This window comes from Sapajus apella, unplaced genomic scaffold (assembly GCF_009761245.1).
Source record: "Sapajus apella isolate SASKATOON/1434 unplaced genomic scaffold, GSC_monkey_1.0 scaffold29, whole genome shotgun sequence".
Taxonomy (NCBI): Eukaryota; Metazoa; Chordata; class Mammalia; order Primates; family Cebidae; genus Sapajus; species Sapajus apella.
Genome location: NW_022436969.1, coordinates 24,558,848 through 24,576,684, shown reverse-complemented (window position 1 = coordinate 24,576,684; position 17,837 = coordinate 24,558,848). Strand labels below are relative to the sequence as shown.

The 17,837-nt window shown below is 39.4% G+C and overlaps 1 protein-coding gene across 7 annotated transcripts in view; it reads right to left on the bottom strand.

Moving 5' to 3' along the window:
• Positions 1-302: 302 nt before the first annotated feature.
• RNMT (RNA guanine-7 methyltransferase) overlaps positions 303-17,837 on the bottom strand; it is a 43,563-nt gene continuing 26,028 nt past the window's right edge. For 4 of the 7 annotated variants that reach the window (XM_032293522.1, XM_032293523.1, XM_032293525.1 and 1 more), the window contains exons 9-12: positions 17,321-17,438; positions 12,602-12,703; positions 11,557-11,590; positions 8,810-10,275 (exon numbers count right to left, since the gene is read on the bottom strand). In XM_032293522.1, the coding sequence (XP_032149413.1) occupies positions 10,226-10,275; positions 11,557-11,590; positions 12,602-12,703; positions 17,321-17,438 (304 nt within the window). In that variant the 3' untranslated portion in view covers positions 8,810-10,225. Of the gene's footprint in view, positions 4,888-8,808; positions 10,276-11,556; positions 11,591-12,601; positions 12,704-17,320; positions 17,439-17,837 lie in introns of those variants that run through there. The other 3 variants (XM_032293527.1, XM_032293528.1, XM_032293526.1) reach the window with 3 other exon arrangements.

Sequence of the window (17,837 nt, the reverse complement as noted above, 5' to 3'; positions counted from 1 at the left end):
CTGTCATTGTTGTTAACTGGGAACAATTAACTTGTCCTTGGGAACTGAGCAAGAAGTCACCTCTCCTACCACTGTAGGGCATTCATCTATCCATCAGGGACCCACCCCCATGACCCAAACACCTCCCATTAGATCCCACCTCCAACACTGGGGATCCAATTTCAACATGAGATTTGGAAGGACAAACATTTAAATTGTAGCACATTCCTAAGCAGAAGTATGTACCTATGTGCACCAAAATTCATATACTAGAATATCTGGATAAGTACTCGTTTCCAAATAGTAAATGAACCAAACAGCCGTCAGATAAATAGTATGTGGTTTATTCACACAATGAAATATTATACAACCATGAGAATGAAAAACCATGTACAAATACATGCAACAATAATCCCACAGACATAATACTGGGGGAAAGAAACCAGATACAAAGGATGCGTAATGCTTAATTCTATTCATGTATCACCCAAACCAGACAGAACTAATCTATGCTCTTAGAATTCAGGATAGTGGTTTCCCTTGGAGAGGTAGCTAACTGGAAGGGAATCTGATGGGGGACTTCTGGGGTGCTGATTATATGCACATGTTCCATTTGTGAAAAATCACTGATGTGTTTCTATAGTTATACTTTAATAAAAAGTTAAACAAAATTATTTGCCTCTGTCTGGATACTCGACTGAAACTGAAAAAAACTGTCTCCTTCTCTCGCAACCTCTCACCTTGGCCACACTCCTACACTCGCATTCTCAGCTCCTGCCACTTGCAAATGGTGAGGGCGGGAAGAGAACCCTTCTCCCTATCATGCAGACTAAACTAGAATTGCTACAGGTCAGGCTGCTAAAAGAGGTCTACCAAACTGAAATTCAGGTCTTATCTTTGCTTCCTGCTAGTGCACTCCAGTGCTCTCCTGCTCTCTCTACCCCTCTCTCTCAACAAAGCCCCTTACTCAGAAATAAACACTCCTCCCAGGGAACATCTAAGTAACAAAAAGGATGGGGCTCTAATAGTTAACATTTCAAACTGCAGGTGGTGGATGGGTGAGGAGTCATCTGGGCTGACACCCTTGGAGGTATATAACAAGCACTTGGAGGGCAGGTCCAACTTGGGGAGTGGGTATGAAAATCCTGGCTCTCTTTTGGGCAAGTCTGTACCCCCTATGACTCAGTTTCCTCATCATTAAAATGGGGATAATGGTGCTCACAGAGATGTTATAACAATCAAAATAAATTACCGCAGGTGAAGCATTTAGCAAAGTGACCGACTTAGGTAGGAGGCTAATAAACATTAGCTGTCAGCTCAGCTTTGTCCAAAGTATGCTGTCCCCAAGAAAGCACAACCCAGGAGAAGTCTAGGGAGTAGGAGACTTTAGGGCTTGCTCAAAAGTCTCCACAGCCAAGCTGTGCAGAGTACCCTTGGATGTCCTGCACTTCCTCAGTATTGTGGTTAGGGGCAGGCATTAAGCAGTGGGGTGGCTTTAGGCCTACATGGGGGCAGAGGACAAACTGGGAAGCACAAGAGGGAGAACTACTGACAGTGCCCTGGGCTCCAGTCCCATATGTATGTACTAAATATCATTACATAAGTGTAGCAGGCTTTGCACCAGTTGCCTTCAAAGAATTAGGAATGCTGCTCAGAGGGTAGGGAATGAAAACACTTAAGTGGGTAGCGTTTGACATAGCAGCAACTAGGGAGGTTCTAACATCACACACTTATACTTCATATTTGACCAACAGGCCATCAAGTACCACAGGCATTTTGGTACAACTTCTGTTATTGGGGCCCGGTCCCTGGATTTGGCCTCTATTTTGCAGACGTAGAAACCCTGTGTGGTGACTAGCTAGAGATAACCCAAATGCACAAGGCCTGAGGTAGACAACAGAAAGTCGGTTTTTCAACAAAAACGATGTCTGGTAGCTAGAATATTCACACTGGCATTTTTGTCCTGCAGTCAGACCTATACAAGTAGCTAAACCTTCACCACAGTGATACTTGAAGAATACTTGAATACAAATCAAAATTACATAATGGCACTAAGCTAAAAGGCTGAAGAAGAAATTCCCGAGAGTTAACAGAACTGGAAACCTGGCCATCTCATGGCTGAGCATGGTTTGTCTGCTTTTCTATGCTAATCAATATAGTCCCAACTCTGTACTTATCCTCTATTAACATGTGAAGTCAGACAGTGGTCATGCTCCCTCAATTTCCAGGTGTGGGTGGGGGAGCAGGCTGCAAAACTCACTGTACTGGCAATCTTCCTTTAAGTCATTACAAGAATGCATTAACATAAGCAAGAGTCTCCACCCAATGTTTTCTCTGGCTGAAGGTCAATTTCTTTGGAGAGTCACCCTGGACCCAGAGCGCCTGGTTGGGTACTGAAGGAACAGGAGGGCCAAGCTCGATGGTGCAGTGACTCTGCAAAGGTGTCACTCTAGCATGCTTGCAATACTTTCCGCAGGTTAGAACACGGCTCCCTCAGATGTGGTTAAAAATAGCCAGCTCCTCTCCCTCAACATAAGCCATTAGTGCTTTCTCAAGTATATTCTAGGCCCGAAGAATTCAACATCAGCATTCTTGGTTACATCACAATCCAGCCATGTTCCCAGATCAATCACTGCAATCTCCAATTCCGTCATTCCCACCAATAGCTGGTTAGACCTTCATTTCTAATTCCATTATCAGAGGATAAACTGCATGGCAGGTCTGGGAGTGCCCCACTTCACCAAGCCTGCTGCAACAGGTGCTCTTCCTGGCCCAACGGTGAAAAGCCATACTCCCCAAATCCCCATAATTGTTACCGTAAGTCCTGCATAGAAAACCAAACACTTAGACTGCAGGGTATGTCAAGGAAGAGTCCTTTCCACCTTGGTGATCGGAGACGATAGGCAGGGGAACCTTTAGTCCTTCTTCTAATAATTAAGTCAATGTCCAGAAAAATTAATTGCAGCAAGGAGACACAGGGATGGGGGTGGGGTGGAGGGTGGTAGCGAAAGAAGAACTGATAAGGCAACAGACAGGCAAAGCTCAAGGAGAAAGGTGGACACCTGAACATAGTGCCTGCAGGGGTGGCTACAGGGAGCCTCCGCCATGCCAACAACAGTGAACTCAGTACCCAGAGTACCTTCTCAGATCTGATCTCACTCTCTGCTCCTTTCTGTTCACTGAGGCTTTAGGAACTCTATCTTTCTGGTCTCTCTGCTTTGTATTACTGCTGGCTACTCTATCCTTTGGAGGATTCTTCTCTTCTCCAAATCACCCAGGGAGTGGAACTGGCTGAAAGAGGCTAAAAGTACATGTATTATTATTACCTACTAATTAAGACCAGTAAATGTAAACGAGGAAATAATGATGATGCTTTTCCTGTACCTACCAAACTATCAATATACTTCCGGGCACTGCCCTAGAATAAAAATGAACCTGAATATCTAACAGGAAGATTCCTTTTCCCCACCTCCCTGACATCATTTACAAACCTTTCCTAGCTAATGGCAGCCACCAGTCAGATGCAGTATTATGTATTTCCCAAATGACTTAAGGCAAAAAGACTTATTTTTGTAAACTGGTAACAGTTTGGAGATTGACAGACTGCAGAAGGAACTGAAATGAGGAAACCCATGCTTTCTTGCTAAAAAGTTTGCAACTCTAACACCATGAACAGTTAATAGATGTAAATGAATGAAGACACTCTGTTTTTAAAACAAGTACTGTGAATTACTACAGAAAGTAATGTTTTGGTATACCATGGCTTAATAATTTAAAAAAGAATGCTCAATTACTCTGCTTCATTCTTGAAGTTTTTCACTACATCTACATCTAAAAACTGGCAAGTTTTCCAAACGGTGGTGTAAAGTAAGGACAACAGTTCACATAGGGACCAGTTTTGGAAAAGCAGTCAATTACACAAGTGACAACTTTTAACAATGGTTCCTATGGTGCAAAGTGCTGAGGTTGTAACCGAGGAACAGGTTTTGCTTATTTCTGTGCTGAAGTGGGTACACAGCATCAGTTGGTGAGACTATTCCTATAGCAGTTCCATGCATAAATTTGGAAAAAATGTGCAACATGTTTACATGAGAGGGATTTCCACTAAATCTTGAGAGAAATAACTATGGCACCATGGTTCAATGAAGAAAGGTAAATGTGTCTAAATCACAATCTTGGTAACTGGAAACATTAATTGCTATGGTAGCAAATTCTCAAAAGAAAGCCCCAAAATTCCAAAATTCTATGCTGCCACTTAAAATGTCTAACCAGCTCCTGAATTGCAGTATGTTAATGATTATTTCAAAATGCAACAAATTGCTAAAATTTTTGCTAACTTTTATGAACATCTGAAATTGAGTTTTAAACTTGTAACTTTAGCAATACATATTGAACACTTACATTCAACTGTACAGAATGCAATCCATTAAATCTTGAAAAATGCTATATAATAAAACAATAGAAACGAGCACACTATGAAAATGCTCTCTGACCAATTCCACAACCGCAATAAATTTAATACTGTAAACACACACGGGACAAATCTGAGCACTGTGGAAAGAGTTTAGTTGCTTTAACAAGTCATATTATAATTTTTATGAGCTAAGATTGTAGATGCAAATGGAATTCTTAGAATGTTACTTAAAAATAGATTATTAATGACAGAGGTCCCAACTCATTCTTATATATACATGCAAAAGTTCATCTGTCACAGACAGCAAATGTTGAATTTCTACACTGGATATTCTGGAAGCATCCTGCACATTTAGAATTAAAATCAACAAACAGAGAAATGTCAAATATATTGAGATGGGTTGTTCAAATTTGTGCAGGACAGAACATAGCCCCTCTGGGACTACTACATACATGCTCATTGCTGCTTCTCAAAGGCAAACACCAAGTAAATACCTAAAGAGGAAATAAATAAAAGAGTTTAGTTTCTCATATGATTACAGTAAACAAAACAATCTCTGTCGTGTTCATAATTTGGTGAAAATTCTTAGGCTCTCAAGCAGCTTCTGAAGAGGAAAATCCCTGTTAATTCTAAGAGTTCCTCTATTACTTGAATCATTTTTAGGCAGATGTGGGATGTATATGTTTACTCAAAAACAATTATCTGCCTACAATAATACTCTATGACATTGCAGCCCATGGGAAAACCAGTTCAACAGCTCTAAAAAATCAGTTTAAGGTAAGAAAAATAAAAGTATAACTAGATTAAAAGTATAATAAAATTGTAACAAAGAAAACTAGAATTAAAAATATTAAAGATACTTTAGAAAACTAGAATTAAAGGTACATACATAAAATGACATGTTAACAATTCACCTAATTATCCAATTACTGTGTTGTAGGGCCTTGCAAAGAAAGTGAACTAAAAGCTCTTAAGATAATAAAAGTTCTTAAAAGTGCTACTCCAAGGAACACACTGGAATAAGAAAGCAAACAGCCTTCCTACTGATTTTCAGAAAAAGTTTGAGTGGTCTGCAGTGATGAACCAGCTACAACATTCCCTTTATCCAAAGCCTAATTCAGAGGCCCTAACTCTCTTCAATTCTATGAAGGATGAGAGAGGTGAGGAAACTGCACAAGAAAAGTCTGAAGCTAGAAGTTGGTTCATGAGGTTTAAGGAAGGCAGCCACCTTCATAATGTAAAGTGCAAGATGATGCAGCTAGTGCTGATGTAGAAGCTGCAGCAAGTTATGCAGAAGATCCTGCTAAGATCCTCAAGGAAGGTGGCTATACTAAAGATCTTCAATGCAGATGAGACAGCTTTCTATTAGAAGATGCCACCTAGGACTTTCATTGTTACAGAAAATTCAGTACCTGGTTTCAAAGCTTCAAAAGACAGGGTGATTATCTGCTGGTGACTTTAAGATGAAGCCAATGCTCATTTATCCTTCCAAAAATCCGAAGGCCCTTAAGAATTATACAAAATCTGCTCTGCTCATGTTCTATAAATGGAAGAAAGCCTGGATGACAGTGTATCTGTTCACATCATGGTTTACTGAGTATTTTAACCCTACTGTTGAGACCTATTGCTCAGAAAAATAAAGTTCTTTTCAAAATATCACTGCTCATTGGCAATGTGCCTGTTCACCCAGGAGGACAGATGAAGACGTGTTGGGATTCACTTAGGGTGGCTTGCAAAATATTAGGGAAATATTAGGGAAAGTTATAGATTATGTTAGAACTTTAAGTCATAGAGTAAAAGATTAGGGACAATAAAACTTTCCCCAGTTAAAGTCTGTTTACCCCACATCCCTTTGTCTCTACTCTAATTTGTTTACTCACGTAAACTTTGTGCTGGATGGCCCTCTCAGGAGCAGGTTGAAGGGCAATTACCTATTAACAGTATTTACTCTGGGCCCAGGAACCAAGACCTTTTATCATTCGTAAAACCACTCTTTTAATCATGTTAATTATCCACAAGCATGTTGACTTAGAACCTCTGTTATTAAAACTGGACTGAATAAATATAAGCAAGGACAGGGAATCATGTCGGTTAGCTGCAACTGCCCTCTGAAAGCGTTGACAATCATGAGTCAGGGTCTGCTGGACAGACCTCTGCAGGTGGTGATCAATGGCTCAAAGATGTACAAGGAGATTAACGTTATTTTCATGCCTGCTAATACAACATCCATTCTGCAGCCCATGGATCAGGGAGTGATTTTTATTTTTAAGTCTTATTATTTAAGAAATACATTTTGTAAGGCTGCCATAGATAGTGATTTCTCTGATGGGTCTGAAGTAAATTAAAAACCTGATGGAAAGGATTCTCCATTCTAGATACCATTAAGAATGCTCATGCTGGTCACTCTCCAATGCCAGCACCACCTCTCACTCACTGAGCTCCAGCTGAAGAAGGGGGGTAAGTAAGGAGGTCTCTATACCATGGCTCGTACAAAGCAGACTGCCCACAAATCTACTGGTGGTAAAGCACCCAGGAAGCAACTGGCTACAAAAGCCACTCACAAGAGTGCACCCTCTACTGGAGGGGTGAAGAAACCTCATCGTTACAGCCTGGTACTATGGCAATCCGTGAAATTAGATGTTATCAGAAGTCCACTGAACCTCTGATTTGCAAACTTCCCTTCCAGCATCTGGTGCAAAAAATTGCTCAGGACTTTAAAACAGATCTGCACTTCCAGAGCACAGCTATCAGTGCTTTGCAGGAGACAAGTGAGGCCTATCTGGTTGGCGTTTTTGAAGACATAAACCTTTGTGCTATCCATGCCAAACGTGTAACAATTATGCCAAGACATCCAGCTAGCACACCGCATATGTGGAGAATGTGCTTAAGAATCCACTATGATGGGAAATATTTCATTCTCAGAAAAAAAAAAATTCTCTTCTTCCTATTATTGGTAGTTCTGAATGCTAGATAATTTTTTTTCCATGGGGTCAAAAGGTACCTAAGTATATATGATTGTGAGTGGAAAAACAGGGGACAGAAATCAGGTATTGACAGTTTTTCCATTTTCATTTGTGTGTGAATTTTTAACATAAATATGGAGACATAAAGCATTAATGCAAGTTAAAATGTATCAGTGAACAAGTTTCAGCAGTTCAACTTTATAATAATTATAAATAAACTTGTTAAATTTTTCTGGACAATGACAGCATTTGGATTTTTTTAAAACAAGTAAATTTTTTATTGACAGCAAAAAAAAAAAAAAAAAAAAGAATGCTCATGCTTCATGGGATGAGCTCAAAATATCAACATGAACAGGAGTTTAGAAGATCTAGATTCAAACCCTCATGCATGACTTCAAAAGGGGTTCAACACATCAGTGGAGAAAGTAGCTGCAGATGGGATGGCAACAGCAGGAGAATTCAAATTGAAGTGGAACCTGTAGATGTGACTGAATTGCTGCAATCTCATGAGCAAACTTGGACAAATGAGGATTTGTTTCTCATGGATGAGCTTGAGATGGAATCTACTTCTGGTAAAGACACGGGGAATATTGTTGAAATGACAACAAAGGATTTAGAATATTAATATTACATAAACTTAGTTGATAAAGCAGCAGTAGAGTTTCAGAAGAGCGACTCCAATTTAGAAATAAGTTCTATAGTGGGTAAAACGCTATCAAACAGCATTGCATGCTACAGAGAAATCTTTTGTGAAAGAATGGTCAATCAATGAGGCAAACTTCATTGTCTTAACTGCCACAGCCACACCAACCTTCAACAGCCACCACCCATGGAGAGTATTTCTACCATTGAGGAAAAACCCTTCACCAGCAAAGAAGATTCAGATTCACTGAAGGTTCAGATGATCATTAGCATTTTTTACCAATGAAGTAGCTTTAAATTAAGGTATCAACACCGTTTTCAGCTACAACACTACTGCACACTTAACAGACTACAGTATAGTGTAAACCTAACTTTTATATGCACTGGGAGACCAAACAATATCAGTGACTTGCTTTATAATGGTGATGACTGCATGGCTCAGCATGCTTTGACTTTCTATGATAAACAGGCCTCTGCCTGTTTTCTGTCCTATCACTGTGCTGCTAGCCAAATTTCATTTCAACTAAAAGATACTGACTGGAAACTGGTAAATAAGGAGCAGAGAGTAGCATGACCAAAGTAGTATTTTGGAAAGACTGCTATGGTACACCTGTACAAGTTGGGTTGGAAGAGCAAGAAGCTGGAGTCTTGTAAGGCTATCAGGCAGTTAGATGTGTTCATCTACCCTCCCATCAAAAGTCATCTCAAGGAGTGAGGCCTCCTGCTCACTGGAGATACATCCCCAAGGTATGCCTGTATACCTTCTAATAAAATGCCAATAGATTTTAAGGCAAGAAAATACCTGAAAAGGTGACAAATCCCAAAAACATCACAAGGATATTTGGGGCATGTTTCAGGATACTCAACAGTGAGTCAAGATCAAGTCCATCTAAGCGGGAGTTCTCACTCCTTGAGATGACGTTTGAAGGGAGGGTAGATGAACACAGCTAACTCCTTGATAGCCTCCTAAGACTCCAGCTTCTTGCTCTTTCAACCCAATTGGTACAGGAATACCGCAGCAGTCTTTCCAACATGCTACTTTGGTCAGGCTATTCTCTGCTCCTTATTTGCCAGTTTCCAATTTCTTTTAGTTGAAGTGTGGCTAGCAGCACAGTGATAGAACAGAAAACAGAAAGGGTGTTCATCAACCCTGCTGCTCTTGCCAGAAGGTAAGGAGAAAAAACAGTCCCCAGCACTTGCAGCACATCAGCATGCACAGCACGTCAGCACTCACAGCTGGTCAGTATAACTCATGCTGTCCCCTACTCTATGTGACCTTTGTGCAGTCCAGCCCTGCCAAAAGCCACCCGCAACATGCCCATACCAATTGCAAACAACCCTTCAGTCCTGTCCTGTCTTCGTTTAGTCGTGCTAGAGTCTGATTTTCAATACATAATTAGTAACTTTCTTTCTAACTGGAAACTCCTGAAAAGTCCCACTTATTGTATAAAATGCCTTCTATGCAGGCATTTCAATTGGGATTTTAAAAAATCAAATCGTGAACCACTTCCTCTTCCAGAAACAAATCAACAGCAATTATCTCCTTTCTCATTTAAAGCTGTCTTCTAGAGGTGAGGTGACTCTGGTGATAGCTTAATGATCAGACCAGTAGAAGTCTGAAGTGTATCTTGGGCCTTTTAGACTCAATGATGCCATGCAAGATATGCTCTAACCCACAAAGTCCTCTAGCATAGAACAGTGCAATTCACCAAAGAGCCAAACAATCCTGGGGTCCTATACCCTAGCTGCAATTTGGCCATTGCTCTTTTTACATGTCCAACCCATCTCTTCCAACTGTGTGGGGCCATCTAATTTTTCATTCGTACATTATGACTAAAGTCCACCCTTAATAATATTAAAATACAGTTCTAAGCCACAGCCAGTACCATCATCATGATGATTCTTGATCAAAATTTACACCCTACTTTAGGACTAGCAGGTATCTAAGACAGGTATCTAAGTCAGTCTCCACTGCAGGCAAAAAGTAATAAAATCAATAGTTCAGGCACATGCTTACCAGTGTGTCAAGGATGATCACATGTGTAAAACACCCTCCGGTTCCATTTCTAGTAATGGTACCAATGTTCAGAGACAAATAGCCTCAAAATACTGGTCTTGCTTGACTCCTTTCCTTTTCTTCTCTATCCAACTCAGGAAGTCTTACTAAATTTTCCTTTTGCCAGGCTTTCATGAAACCATGGTTAAGATGACAGATCACTTAGGTAAGCTAACCACAGGTTAGCTCTGTGACCTTAGCTAAGTTGTTAGTTTTCTCATCTGTGAAAGGAGATATAATACTCTACTCATAAAGTCGTTGTGAGGATTACATGAGTTACAACATGTGAGTTACTATAAGGATGAAATGATTTACACATGCCTGCACGTGTTCAACACTAATATTATTACTACCTCCCAGATTTCATTAGTTTTCATTAAGCTCTTCTTCACCTTTGTTTCCCACTACAGTAACATTAGCAATTAAAAGTTCACCTAGTAGTATGTTTATTTGTGCCTGTTCCATTAGAGTGTACACTTCTAGAAGGTAGAATTTAACATCTTTATTTTTCTTTACCTTTCACAGAACTTCATGTAAATCAGTAATGTTTATCAAATAGATTGTCCTTAATGACCACTTGTGCCTCAAGATCAACAACCACCATATATGGGGATTCCTACGGTAACAGCGAGACTCTGTGACCTGACTTCCTCAACACCCACTGCTGAAGAACCACAGGCCTTCCCAGATTTGCTGTGCTGCTGGCCTCTCTTCTGAACACAGAAATTTCACTTCAGAATATTTCTGCACCACACTTGTCCCCTATCGTGCACACCTCTAACACATCCTGCTCATGGATGCTTCATTGAATGTTCTAGTATTATGCCTTCACGGTCACATCAGAGTGGCCAGAATAAAAAAAGACATGCAAGTATTCTATAACCCAAAAATTTCACTAGAAATCTGAAGTAAACACTTCAAATACAGATGGCTCCTTAGTAACAAATAGACAATGACAATGTTTACATATGCTCACTAAAGTTTATCCTGAGCAAGACCCTGTGTACAATATATCTTCTCTTGGCACTATACAGCTGTGCAAGCAAGGAGGATTAGACATATGTAGAAATACAGGTATGTGTGTGTAAACACAAACACAACCTTAAATGTGCCAGAAAACCTTAAATGTGCCAGATTTTTTTTTTGAGACAGGGTCTCACTGTGTTGCAGATTGGAGTGCAGTAGTGTGATTACAGCTCACTGCAGCCTTGACTTCCCAGGCTCAAGCAATCATCCCGCCTCAGCCTCCTGAGTAGCTGGACTACAGGCACGTGCCACCAGGCCTGGCTAATTGTTTCATATTTTTGGTAGAGATGAGCATTTGCCATGTTACTCAGGCTAGTCTGAACTTCTGGGCTCAAGGAATCTGTCTGTCTCGGCATCCCAAAATACTGAGATTATGGGTGTGAGCTGCTGCGCCCAGCCTTTTTTCAGGTTTTAATGACCACTTTGAAACAGGACCTTTGAAATTATCGGTTAACCTATGCTGATGATATACTCACTTGTAGCTTCCCATTCTGATTTACTTAAGGTTCCCTAAAATTACAAAAGAGAAAAAGAAAATTTTAGAATAAATATGGAAATAAACATATGCTTATTTCTACATAATGGGTAGAGATGGCCAAAAGACTCTAACTTCACTGTAAATACACATTCAATTCACTGTTAATCATATTGTGATCTGAGCATAAAAATCAGTGAGATTAACTTTGAAAGCCATCTTCTCATACTTTAATCCTCCTGCCATATTCTCTAACCTGCGAATTCTCAACCAAAGCGTGAATGTGTGTGAAGAGGGCACAGTGTGTGCGTGTAACTGGAAAATGCATCTATCTTATATTCTTAATTTGGAAAATGAAAACATCAAAGAGCACTGGTGGAAAAAAATACAATTTTAGTGTTTTTTTCAAAGGAATAACAAAATACATACCACACAAAGGAAATAAATTATATTTATGTAGCTATCAAAATATTAAAAATGTGTTGCTTTGCACACACCATTAACTATAATAACAAGATCTACTGGCAGTTCTAGTGACATAATTTTCCAGATGTGATAAATGAAAACAATATTCTAAGATATTAGCAAAAATGTCCTATGAAAATATCTGTAATTTCTACTGATGACAAAGTCATAGCAGCAGCTAATACCACTGTTGTACTGTTGTATTCATCATTTCTGAAATGTAAACTTTTACACAGAAGTGAAGAGATGTAATATTTTCCCATTTAAATTCCTGGACCCCTGAATTCTACGTATGAAACGCTGTGATTCATTGGTGCCTACATTAGCAGGCAACTTGCACGCCAAGCCTGTAATTTTTTCTCTATCCTCACTGCCTCAGATATAGTACTCCATTCTTAGTCCACTGAAATAAGTGTTAGTCCATATTCTGTGGTTGTAAGAAGTCAACATAACTTAGGGGAAAGAATTGATTTGTAAGTCAGTGAGCCCAAGTATTGTAAACAAGTGAAATAATTTCCGACGTCTTCACATAATGCATGTTTTTCATTCACTATAAAATACTTTCAGAAATGAAAACTCACCAAAGGTAACCTTACTTGACTGTTCTTCATGTACTTTGCTGCATGTTCATAGTCATCCACCTTCTCAGAGACAAGTTTAGAATTCTCATTTGCAGGATATGGCTGTGGAAACCGAGGAAAAGTCCTAGTTACAATAATACATTGAAATTTGCAATTCAGAAATAAGCACACTAAATCACTGAAATACCATAATTAGGAGGATAGTCCATAAGTACTATTTCAGGAATGTAAACTACACATACTTTTCAAATATTAAAAATAAATAAATAAAGGAGGAATCCTCTCTTAAACCAGCAACTTTTTTGCGACAATCTTGCTCTGTCTCCCAGGCTGTACTGCAGTGGCAGGATCTCTGCTCACTGCAACCCTGGTCTCCCTAGCTCAAGTGATCCTCCCACCTCAGGCTCTTGGGTAGCTGTGACTATAGGCAAAAGCCACCATGCTGGCTAATTTTTAAAACTTTTTTTGTAGAGACAAGGTCTCAGTATGTTGCCCAGGCTGGTCTTAAACTCCTGGGCTCAAAGAATCCTCACACTTCAGCCTCCCAAAGTGCTAAGATCATAGGTGTAAGCCACCACATACAGTCTTATGGTCAACTTTTATCACAATCTTAGGATATTCATAGCTGGAATAAGCTACATAATTTAGTCACCACCAAGAACCATTTAGCAGCAAACACTTGCACCTTCTCTACTGCTAGCCAAAGGCTTTGTATGTCACAAATACAGAGCTTAAAGATGTCATAAAAAGAGCTAAATATTAAAATAACAGTGATTTAATAGCCATGAAAAGCATAAAGGGCAATTACAAATAATACAAATTAAAAAGTCAAGTCAACATAGAACCCTGTTTAATAATCCAGCCTCCAAAATATAGACATTTCCCATATTTACATAAGACTCTGGAGAAGGGTCAGAAAAACATGCTGTTTTTAATGGTATGCTGGCCAAATGTTTATTCAAATTACTTCAAGTGCTATTTTCAATCCATTTTAAGTGATATCCCTTTATAGTATTTGCATTATGCCTTTTAATACATGTAAATCAGGCCTGGCTCAATGGCTCACGCCTGTAATCCCGGCACTTTGGGAGGCCGAGGCAGGCAGATCACTTGAGCTCAGGGGTTCGAGACTAACCTGTGCAACATGTCAACATCTTGTATCTACAAAAAAAATACAAAAAGTAGCCAGGCATGGTGGTGCGCACCTTTAGTCCCAGCTACTCAGAAGGCTGAAGTGAAATGATCACTTGAGCCAGGGTCGGGAGAAGTTGGGGGGACTCAGTGGGGAGGACATGCAACGAGCCAAGATGGTGCCAGTGCACTCCAGCTTGGGTGACAGAGAGAGACTCTGTCTCCCCCACTACCTCCTCAAAAGACAAACCACATACATGTAAATAAAAATACAATAAATTACATAAAATAGTTAATAGAACCATCTACTCCACGAAGTTTATGTTTTTTAATAATATAATTCATTTATAATTCTTTGTCTTACTACAACAAACCAGCTAAAAAGGAAACACTTTAAACTTACAACTCCCTAATAAATTTTTAAGAAAACGATCTATGAATATCTGCTTTACAATATCTTTGTCTCTTTTCTTTATAAACATCCGGCAGCAAGTTCAGGCATTAGAAATTAACCTATTTATGTACTGTTTTAAAAGTGTTCAGCTATTTGGGACTGCCATATCATTAGCACAAGCCACCTTACTTTGTATCACATCGCAATACAGGGATGTGATAAAGAACACAGACTATCAATCAGATTTTTTTTAACTTTAATTCCACATGCTGTAGTTTTACCATATCACAAAGCTTCAGAACTTCATTTTTGAATGCCTGCCAAACTATTTTGTTGTAAACTTATTCTTCAACTTATCCTCCATGTGATTATCTGCTTATTACTGGATACCATTTCTCTCCTCTACTGATCATTTCAAAAAACCAACCAAAACATGATTATAAAGCTACAAAACATCATTGTTTTTTAAAACTCATTTTTTGAGATGGAGTTTCAGTTTTGTCACTCAGGCTGGAGTGCAGTGGCACAATTTCCAATCACTGCAACCTCCACTTCCTGGATTCAGGCGATTTTCCTGCCTCAGCCTCCTGTAATCCCAGCTAATTTTGTATTTTTAGTAGAGATGGGGTTTCACCATGTTGGCCCGCTGGTCTCAAACTCTTGACCTCAGGTGATCTGCTCGCCTCGGCCTCCCAAAGTGCTGAGGTTACAGGCGTAAGCCACCATGCCTGGCCCCAAACATCTTAAAACATATATATCTTAGTGTCTTCTCTAAAAGGAGTTACTATTCCAGAACTGTCCCTAGCATATGTTTGCTGGTAAAAAAAAAGAACACAGGCATCAGGACCTAAAGTTCCATGGCCTACATAAATTTTCATTCTTTCTTCTCTCTGTTCCAACACTCCAGGAAAGCAGAAAAGTTTTATTGGTTCTAGTGCTGAACCCAGATGAAAGCTGAATGCTTCAGGAAAAGACTTTTTATGGCAAATATCCAGAAACAGATCCATTTAAACCTATGACCTGGTCGAAAGCAGTGGCATCTGACTGCTCTTTCCACCTTTGGTCTGGTTTCAACATCCCTCCAAAACATCTTCCATTATGCCACCCAACCAGTGCCCTTCCTAACTCTTATTTGGTCATGTCCTTTCCTGCTCCAAGTCCTTTACTGGCCCACCAGAGTGACTTGGTCAAGAAATAGGAAAACCAAATAAATTTTCAAACTGCATGTTATTACTGCTTCTGTCCCCAGACAGCCATGCTAACAGGTCATATCCTCAAGGGCAGTACTGGGAGAGAAGAAAGATTGTTGAAAAAATGTGAAAGCCATTAGTACTAGTTCGTCCAACATCCCTTGTGCTCTCAGGTTTCTCTGCCTGTCCTCTTTCAGTCTCTTCCAGTCTTCTTTCTTCCCAAAAGGCCCTTTATATACTCACTGCATTTGGCATGCTTCTGTAATACTAAAATTTCCACCAAGGACTACATTATTCACTGGAATAACATGCCATGAAATTCTTGTTATCCCATACCCTACTACCTAAGTACATTTTGACATAAATTACACAAGTGAATTCATTACCTGTATGCTAAGAGAAAGGCTAAATAATTGATCATTGTCATGCAAAACACCATCAAATAAAGGCAATATGCTAAAGGTAATGCATGTGTTTGTGGGGTTGTGGGGGAAGTTATCCACACATGGTTTTGCTAGTTTTCTCCTCTTTCTCAAGACAAACAAAACAAGCCTCCCTTCCTAAGATAAAGCCAATAAAAACATTCTTAGATCTAAAGTGTAGAAAATATAACTAATAACGAATATAACATTTTATTGATTATGTATTTCAAAAGACAATTTAGAATTTACAGAAAGTCTTCCTACTCGACATGTGGGAGTGGCTGGGTGCAGGTACAACTTCAACAGGAGACTTTTGTTTGAATACCATCTACAAAAACTGAAGAAACTCTAAAGGTCAGTAGCTATATTGCCTTGAGCAAGTCATTTATCCTCTGAGCCTCAGGCTGCCCACTTAAATGTGAAAAGTGGCCAGGTGCAGTGGCTCATACCTGTAATCCCAGTACTATGGGAGGCCAAGGCCGGAGGATTGCTTGATGAGGCCAGTAGTTTGAGACTAGCCTGGACAACATGGCGAAACCCCACCAGTACAAAAAGTTTAAAAATGAGCAAGGTGTGGTGACACACGCATGTAGTCATAGGTACTCAGGAGGCTGAGGTGGGAGAATCACTGGAGTCCAGAAGGTGAAGGCCTCAGAGGGCTCTGATTGCATCACTGCACTCCAGCCTGGCAACAGAGCAAGACCCTGTCATTTAAAAAAAAAAAAAATAGGAAAAAAAAGTGAAAAGTTACCATTCTGCCTACTTCATGGAAGTAATTATAAGGTTAAGCGCTTAAAGTACTTAAACTGAATAAATGCTCTAAAGAAGTTTAATATCCAGTTGATGAATATGATTCTACTGATCAATAAAAAAAATGTTCACTGAATATTTTAGGTCTGTCCAACCAGATATTGTCTGATAAGGAGAAAAAGGAAAAACAATCAATGGCTGTGTGAAGTTTATATAGATACCTTCACTGCTGCATTAGGACAGGAGAGTCTCAGCAAGAATACAGTCTAAAAGACTGGAACCCTGCTAAAGAATTACCGTACAATGAAATTATGCATGGTACGAGCTTGGGTGGACACTGGCTAGGAAGGTTCTAAATTACTCTCGTAACCAAAAGACACTGTTGTAAAGAACTGGTTCTCAACTTGGGGCAATTTTGCCCACCAGAGAACATTTGGCAATGTCTGGAGACAGTTTTTTGGTTACCATAACTGAGGACAAGGGTGTTACTAGAAGGCATCTAGTGGGTATAAGCCAGGAATGCTACTGCATCTCCTATAATGCACAGCATTTCACAGCAAGAAATTATCCAGAACAAAATGTCAACCGTTCTGAGGTTGAGAAATCCTATTTTAAAGCAGTACTATCTAGAAAACAAAATTTGGTAACAGCATTCCTTCATCAAGTATTTACTGAACACTCATCATGCAGTTTCTGCTTCAAGCTCTGTCCTAGGTGCTGAAGGGTGTAATACACATAATTACTTCATGTCCAGATGGCCTAGTAAGGATCTCAAGAACAGCCGAACAAGTTCACCATGACTGGAATTTTTACATCTTTTCTAAAAACTCACCTCCAAGGCCTGCATTCGTTTTAACAGCATTTTATTTTCATTGTTCTTAATCTTTTCTTCGTAAAATTCCCGAAACGTTTTTTTGTAGACTAGTTTCATATTGTATTTCTTTGCCATTCTGTCCAAAAAAGAATACTTAATGAAAAAGCTTCCAAAATGTTTGTAATTCCTCAACTGACTTTTGTACAACAGTGACATCTTCTGGACTTAACTAAAAAAGCTACCATTTCCTTCATAAATTCACAACAGAGTAATAAAAAATGAATCAAAAATAACATATCATACCTAAAAGACATATGCATTCTAAATCTCAGAGGGTTTCAGATAGCTCTTTTAGTATAACACATAGGTCAGGAAGCAAATGAAAGAGTCTCCAGAGCGATGAGATAGGGAAGAAGAGCTGCAGAAACTCTTTTCTACTGATTCCATTTTACTCTACTTGATCTCTCACAGCAGCACTGAAAATAGCTGCTGACTTCTTTCTTAAAGGTTCACTTTCATCTCTTGCCTTCTCTGG